General features: G+C 41.1%; 1 protein-coding gene across 1 annotated transcript in view; it reads left to right on the top strand.

The window, feature by feature from the left end:
• The first annotated feature begins 5,024 nt into the window (after positions 1-5,024).
• Positions 5,025-8,418, top strand: part of LOC103374942 (synaptic vesicle 2-related protein-like) — an 8,619-nt gene continuing 5,225 nt past the window's right edge. The window contains exons 1-10 of the mRNA XM_008305102.1: positions 5,025-5,091; positions 5,272-5,405; positions 6,637-6,722; positions 6,805-6,903; positions 6,979-7,050; positions 7,136-7,260; positions 7,338-7,401; positions 7,501-7,626; positions 7,706-7,834; positions 7,957-8,030. Coding sequence (XP_008303324.1) covers positions 5,030-5,091; positions 5,272-5,405; positions 6,637-6,722; positions 6,805-6,903; positions 6,979-7,050; positions 7,136-7,260; positions 7,338-7,401; positions 7,501-7,626; positions 7,706-7,834; positions 7,957-8,030 — 971 coding nt within the window. The 5' untranslated portion in view covers positions 5,025-5,029. The remainder of the gene's footprint in view (positions 5,092-5,271; positions 5,406-6,636; positions 6,723-6,804; positions 6,904-6,978; positions 7,051-7,135; positions 7,261-7,337; positions 7,402-7,500; positions 7,627-7,705; positions 7,835-7,956; positions 8,031-8,418) is intronic.

The raw sequence follows: 8,418 nt of genomic DNA, 5'->3' as shown, positions 1-8,418 counted from the left end.
CAGGCCCGGTACCACAGCCTGGGACTGTGAGGCTTAAGAGGAGGAGGAGGAGGAGGTGGGTGGTACTGCTGCTTCCTGCTGGGCTGCTGTCCCTGCATTGTATGTAATGAGGCAGTAATGAGCTACCTGGCTATGGCAGGACTCGGCTGCTTAAACATTCATGGAGCCCAGGCAGCAAACATCCATTCAGCGCTTCACCTGAGTGTTGAACAGCTACACTGTGTTTTTAAGGAGGAGAGTGTGTGTGTGTGTGTGTGCAGGTATGTAACACAAGGATGTAGTAACTCTATCTCCCCAGAGACCCGTTCTCGGCGTCCTCCCCGCAAAATTACAGCACAGGTATTCGATTACTGATCTTTGATTAGGCAGATGCATTTCAAACTAATTACGAGCTGTTCATCTGAGCCAGAGTGATCGGAGCAGTTTGGGATGAAACTATTGCAGATTCAGTGACACCAGCTGCCAAAATGGTAAATAATTATGAAATGTTATATAAAAATATATCAAATTTTTAAATTAATAAATAAATTCAGGTGGTTGTTTAACATGGTGGAGTTGCTTTTACAGACCAACTAATTTTTTGATTTTAATTTATATTGATTAGTGCAATACAGGACTGACAGAAAATTAGAGGAGACATGATGACGATGACAGAACTCACATCAGCAGACATGACAAATATGTCTTTCTTCGACCATTTCTTTATCTGGTGGTTCAGCGGGTTTATTTGTCACAGGCCTGCGTAACGCTGCCCTCTCTGTTTAAAATTTAACATTGCTTCCTGTAAGCATCAACAAAGGCATCTTACCTTACTACCTATGAAAACGCACGCTGTGACATCAGAGAGCATACTGGAAAAATGGTGATTAACATAAGGCAATCCATTAGGCAAAAGACTGATGGATTCCTGGAATCCTCTCAATCTTTAAAGAGGACCACTCCTCCTGGAATAAGCACCCAGGGGACACACATCCAAACAACCCCAAAGCAAAGGTGGGCACATGTCAAATCAGTCAAATCAGATGTATTTGTTAGTTGTACAGTAAATAATGTGTTGTGTACCTGGTCTGGTTTGTACTCACAAAAACAAAGGTACACTGCAAAAGCAAAGAGCTAAGACCCCGCTTAGGTATATTTATAACTGGGTATAAGGATTTACAGTTTTAACAGATTACAGATTTAAAATATAAAGTGGTATTGTTGTTGTTGTTTTGTCTAAATATGAGTGTCGAGCGTGCATATGTAGTGGTGTGAAGTGTGTACATTTGCAAAGATGTTATTGAATTTTTCCACCATTTGGCTCGCAACCGCAATTGTGTGCTATGTGTGTTTGACAAAAGGAGTTTTTTTCCTCCTTCTTTTACACACAATTCTGCATAATCCACTGATTCTAACACACTGCTTTGCTTTAAAATAGATTTCAAATGCAACACTAAGCACACAAATGAACAAACGTAGAACTTTGATCATAACGGTTTTGCAATATTTAAAGTTTTTTGATATTGTTAGCAATGTCATATCTGAGTTATGGTACCTCTGCACACACACACACACAGAAAAATGTGTTCCCAGAGTATCACCTTCACTTGTACATTCATTTCATGCATAGCCTCTCTCCAGTAACAACGGTTTACGGTGATATTTCCCTCAGATGCATTACTGACACAAGACTGAAGGGCAGCTTAGGTCACTCAGCGTCCTCGATCCACTGCTTGTCCAAATAAATATTCACAGGCTCAATTAGTAACAAACAACTAAACTTTCAACTAATTCCTTATTCATGTGAGCAAACAGACTGCTGTCACCAGGGAAGGACTCTGAGGGCCAAAAAGAAAAAAGAAAAAAACGTGCTGCGAGGCTATTAGTTTCCAAAGTGGTGCATTTGGTGGTCGGATCGCTCAATAGCTGAAGGACATCATCACAGACTGCTCATACGACTGCAATATTTTATAATATGGCGTTAAAACTCACCTCAAAGTCCATGTTGTATCTCTTTGTGCAAATCAGAAAAGCTCTGCTGAGGCTCTGTGCTGTTCTGTGTGAGTGTGTGAGCGAGCAGCTGATGTGTGGGGACAGAAGGATGCGCTGTATATTCCAACTATACTGTATTTATGACCGTCCCATAATGCAGCAGCCTCAGCATGTCCCCACAGTGTCCTACTTTTCAACAGCTTTCCAGGTTGGCCTTATTCACTTGCAGGGCTGCAGATGACAGAAAGACAGAGCTACTCCCAACAGCTAGGGAAATAAAAAAAAAGAGAGTACCTGTTCAAAAATATTGTACTTTTGTCATGTTTGCAGCAGACAAGTGGGTCAACAGGACACCACGCTGCTGGAAAAGGGTTTTAAATAGGCTGTTTCCAGGCAGCATGCTGGTGTAAATAAGTACCACATTATGTTATTTTAAATGTCTAATCTGCAATATTTTAAAGAGTAATGTTGTACTCCTATACCTTTCACCAGTACTGAGTGTCAGAGCAGCAGCAGGCCTGAGCTCAAGGTGTTCATTAAGTTCTCAAAAAGTGTTAATACTATATGGAATAAAACCTTACGTCTTAATTTAATTTGCTCTTCTTAAGGGCCTACAGTAGCCTTTGTACAGCGTTAAGTAACACAATGACTGTCCAAGTAAACATAACCTGGCCAACACATGACCTTTGAGGGCCTCTGACAACAGCAACCTTTAGCCTGTTGACCAACAGACACCAGAAACAGCAGGATGAGAGCGCAACCTGCTGTCAGCTGCAGGTCATCACAGGTGCTCAGCTGCTGAACCACAGTGCTGTAAAAATAAATCTGTAATGTTACTGAATTCTTTTGTTTATTTTACGCATTTTTCTCTTGATATACTGTACATATAAATACAAATGAAAGTACATGTCTAATGTAAACTAACATTAAAACCATGTAACCTTAGAAAGCCAATTTCTTTATTTTGTTTTTAATTTTCTACATACAACTGAAAATTTTCTTATTTCACTTAATTGCATTGTTCACTGACAATTCATCTTGTTTTGGATTTTCACCTTGAAACCTGCAACTTGTAAATAAATCTTGTCTTTCGGGGAGAGTTAGGGTGACTATAAATGGCCCATTATTCTGGACAAGTAGCAGGAAACATGGAGCTGCTTCACCTTCAGATCACCATGGTAACACATGCTGCAAGAAAGGCTCACCTGCTCCAGAACAGGTTAACTTTAGCTCGACTACTGACCAATCAGATCGTTGGAAATACAGCCTGGCAGGTAAACGGTCAGCACTTTTGTAACAGTTCACCTATTAATTCCGAGGTGACAGTGTCACAACGCTCTATATAAAGGAGACGGGCGGATCTATGCCTCAGCAGGGGTGAAAATCAGACACTCTCATACATTTGTTTTGGCTCAGAACACAGCTTTTTACTTTGCACACTTTACTTTTTTTCCCCCCGCTCACATACACAAGCGCATCCCCAGACACAACATAGCAAAACGACACGGCTGAAAAACAGTTCTTTGAGTTCAGCAAACAGCTCATGGCCCGTTCGGCTTCATATATATAGTTCAGCCACCACCTGCACGGCTCTGCAAGGCCGCAAACAAATGCACGCCACAGTACTCGTGGCAGGGGGCCGATGCCATCAACAGCTGGACCAACTCACGGCTCTGCGCATCAGCCTTCCTTTGAATGACGGCTCCGGTCCTCGGCAAGCGGTCCGTCCTCCCGTTCCAACACCTTTAGGTATTCCAAAAAGTTCCAACAAGTAAAATCCATACTCCGCGGCCAGGTAACTCCGGGAAACCTCCAAGTCGGCGTGTGTCGTCAACCCACCACGTGCCACCACGCGCGTGCACTGCACTCACCTAAATAGAGGTTCATGCAAAGCCACGCCCCCAACATACATTTGACTCAATAAACAATACCTGTGACCCCAGTGACAAAATGCATCTACACTACTTCACAGACAATCATAAGGCATCAGTTCACCCCTGCTGGGTGCCTATGGAGTGACTTTAAATGTGTGTTTCTCATTCATTATTGTTGTGAATAAGTGTGTTGGCCAGGAAAAGGAAGGAGTGTGATTGGTGGCGAACCTGCTCTACCACCTGAGCATTTTGGGCGTAATGACAGGCTTATCTTTAAACATCTCTTGGCAGCAGTAATGGAGGCCAGTATTCATCCAGAGAAGCTTGAATACAAATAATTCCACCGTATAAACCTGGAATATGTGTGAGAAAGCTGACCTGTCTGATGTGTAGAGAAACATTAAACTTTATTTGGCGTCAGATCAGGAGATCGTGAAGTTACCGCCGCTGTGCCACATGCGTAAATACGCACATCACTCTCACTGAAGGAAGCACCGATCGGGTATTTATTAAAGTCGGAGGAAGAAATCTGACAAATTCTGCAAAATTCTGTACACAAATTATCCTTAGCTAAGGGCAAAAAAAGGAAAATAAACTGGAACAAAACAACAGACATATCCATCGATATTTAAAATGTTTTCTGCCTCATATTGGAGGAAGCAGAGCGGTAATTAGGCAACTCACTACTGAAGGAGACACAAGCCTTTGTGTAAATCGTGGTTACGCCCTAAAACATGTTTGTGTGATAATCATCTGCTGTCTTTTATTAGAAAGAGAAAACAAATACATATTTTCCATACTTTTAAAGGCAGCATTTTGGTCACATAGATGTTGGAACGTTTTCTTTTTTTTTTTTTTTTTTTATGGCATCATGCATCATAAAGAAGAAAATACTGTGTGATCGTGTTATTCTCGTGTCATTGTAATCCGTGGGATCAATCCACAGACAGGTTAGGTGTAGACATATAATTACGGCAGATCCAGGATACGTTTAGGTGGCTTAGGGGTGCAGGTCAGTGAAATAACAAACTTTTGTTGGCTAATCAAACCCCTCCCTGCGCGGCTCTGCAGGTATTGTTCTCTGATTGGGTGTCCCGGTGAAACCAGAAGTGACTGCACCAGCAGGTTTGACTACACCTCACCGGTCGGTAATGTGAGCTGGAAGCCACAACTTTCTACCTGAAATGGACAACTGGGTTAAATCTGCGAAGATTTCCTACAAGCGGTGGAGTAATCCTGAACTTAGGTAAATATATCCTCGTGTTTGTCTGAAACAGATCCTGAAGGCTGCCATGAAAACAAATTAGACCTGTTTTGTTTACACACCTGAGTGTCGCCTCAGGGCGACGCAGGTCCTCATGCAGACCCATTTACATTAGATAAACTGTGACATGTTTTAAAATGAAGCTTTTGTGCTGATATTTAGGGATGAGACAGATTTTGTTGGTCAGACTGATGAGGATCAGACCACAGACAATGAGATCTGCACCATAGCTTCAGCCGCACCTGATTCAGGACGAGCAGAGTCTGCATCCAGCTGTGGATCCGATAAGATTGAAGGTTGGTACAACACCGCTACATGCAGTTTCTCCTGCTTTGTTTTGTTTTTTTTCTTTCAATCTTAAAACCTGATGCTTTCAAGGTTGTGCAAAATGCATGGAACTAAAGTGAGGAAGTGGTTGCAAACAATTAGCATATGACGATGGTCAGCTGATCTGGAAGCACAGAGATGAGTACAAGTGAAAGAGTCCAATGCTGAATTTGTCATTTATGTCCTATAAAAAAATCTGACATTTTAAGTATTTTTTCCTTTTTATTTTACAGATTTTTTGTGTTTTTGAAAATATCATTGAAACTCCAAAAACAGACTCAGAATTTTTATTTGCATTATAAAATATTTCAAAAATAATCATGAATCAGCATAGAAATACTTTTTAAAGATTTTTTTTTTACATTAAAAAGAAAAACATTAGAATACATTTGCAAATGTATTTCCCAAATATTTCCTTTTTATTAAGTTGGTGAAACTGTTCTATATATCTATATATATCTATATATATCTATATTCTATTTTTTTTTATTATATACAATTAGACACAATCAACAGTAGAAGCAATATTTTTATTGTGATTTTTTTATAGTCTTGTTTATTAAATTAAACATCTTATCTAATCACTGCTGTATAATTTACACATGGAAATAGCTAAACATTAAAACACAAAAACAATCTTCATGATGTTATGTAAAATCAGGGCCAGAAAATGTATTTTATTATGAATTTATTTTTCCTCAATAAGAAGTTTTATAAAATGTTTATTTCACATTTTCTTGCAGTACTTTTTTGGCGCCCCGCTGCCAGAATATTGACTCTCTTTTTTTTTTAAAGTTTGCCTTTTCACTGTGTAAAAGTAAAAGTCCTGCATTCAACTTTCTTTCTTTTTTTTTCTTTTTAAAAAAAAAAAAAAAAAATCTAACTATTGGCAGCAAAATATCAAAAGTCAGCGTGCTCATTGTGTAGCCCATGTCATGCTGTTGCTTCATTATGATGACTGGATTGTTGTGCTGACTCATTAATAAGTGAGCAATATTTTACTACTGTTGCCAGCCTTGCATTTGATAAACTGATCCAATGTTTTATATGTACAACTGTAAAAACAACCTTTTTTGAGATGTGAAGTCTTATTTGAATGTGTTTTAATCATATTAATGTCATTATTCCACCTTGTTTTGATCCTTGAGCCATTGTGCAGACCTGTGTTTACGAGCAGTGAAGGACTTTCCCCTTTTACAGAAACCTTCACCGTAGACGAAGCCCTGGAGGCCATCGGCTTCGGAAAGTTTCAGTGGAAAATCTCTCTCCTCACTGGACTGTCATGGGTAAGAATCCACATGATGCACATAAACAGCTCCTCCTTGATGTCCAGATACTGCTCATCTGTCATGTGCTGCTGTGCTTCAGGTAGCGGACGCCATGGAGATGATGATCCTCAGCATCTTGGGCCCTCAGCTGCACTGTGAATGGAGGCTGCCCAGCTACCAAGTGGCACTCATAACATCGGTAAAGCGTCTTGTGGAGCTTTTCTGCAGCTTGTTGGTTTTGTAATGTGTGCTAATGTCTGCACTCTTGCATCAGGTGGTGTTTGTCGGGATGGGGATCAGTTCGCCCGTGTGGGGGAATGTGTCCGACAAGTACGGCAGAAGAGTCGTGAGTCCCAAATCTGTGTTTTTCATTCGTAATTTAATGATTTTTGTGCGTGATCTCATGCAGTTTCTGCTTGTTTGGTGAACAGGGTCTGACGATTTCCATGTGCTGGACTCTGTACTACGGCCTGATGAGCGCCTTCAGCCCGGTGTACGGCTGGCTGTTGGTCCTGCGAGGCCTCTTAGGTTTTGGCATCGGAGGAGCTCCTCAGTCGTAAGTTCGCTGCTTCCGTCACACATCGTGAGATTTGTTCATGATTCCTTGAAATCTAACGCTGAGTCTGTGTTCAGGGTGACGCTGTACTCAGAGTTCCTTCCAGTGAAGGCAAGAGGCATCTGCATCATGCTGATCGCGGTACTGGAGTCATTTTCTTATCAATGTGAGACTTTTACTGTATTTCCAATTGGAGTCTGATTGAGTGCTCTGCTCATAAACGGTGTTTGTGTGCACCAGGCGTTCTGGGCGATCGGTGCCGTGTTCGAGGTCCTCCTGGCCTTGTGGATAATGCCCACTCTGGGCTGGAGGTGGCTGCTCGGCCTGTCTACGATACCAATGGCGATCTTTGTTTCCTTTTGCTTTGTGAGTATGTTGGTGATTAATACAGGTCCTTTAAATGAAACCAGCAGCAGCCAAAACCTCAACAGAACTTTTTACACAGTGGCTGCCTGAAAGTCCTCGCTTTGACGTGCTGACGGGAAGAAGAGAAAAGGCCATGGAAACTTTAGCACGCGTTGCCAAAGAGAACGGCAAGACCATGCCTCAGGGGAGGATGATGGCTTATAAACAGGTGAGTGTGAAGACAAAAGAACAAAAACAAGATGTGTGAAAAACAAGATGTGTGAGTCCAATACGATGCTTCATTGTTGTTAACACATACACCTTTTGTTTTTGTCGTTTTAATTTGAACAGGGTGACCGCGGACGGATTAAAGACCTCTTTGCTGCTCAGTACTGGAGGACGACTCTTCTTCTGTGGTTTATATGGTTAGTCTGAGTTACACATTTTAGCATTTTCTAGATCAAACTGGTTGATTGTTCGACATGTTGCCTTTGCGTTGTAGCTTCCATGTGTATTTAATCTGATGAACTGCCTCTTTTACTGCTGTAATGTTATTGTACGCTGTAATTTTTTTGCTCTCTCTTTGTTCTTTTCCTATTACTTTTATGATTTTTATCATTTTATAAGCCTCCTGTGGACAAGTGTTGCAAATTAGCACATGTGCTAAAACACTCAAACAATGCATCTGGTTTGTCCAGTATAATCGTGATGTCCACATAAATAAACAATCAAATAGATAAACAGATCTGTGATCTTATATTTAGAAGAAGGTCGCCGGTTCGTGTCCCGGTGAGGACACCCGGGATCTTTCTG

Source organism: Stegastes partitus, unplaced genomic scaffold (genome assembly GCF_000690725.1).
Source record: "Stegastes partitus isolate 25-593 unplaced genomic scaffold, Stegastes_partitus-1.0.2 Scaffold2410, whole genome shotgun sequence".
Lineage (NCBI taxonomy): Eukaryota > Metazoa > Chordata > Actinopteri > Pomacentridae > Stegastes > Stegastes partitus.
Note: the sequence above shows the minus strand (reverse complement) of the source record. Positions and strands in the feature narration are given on the sequence as shown.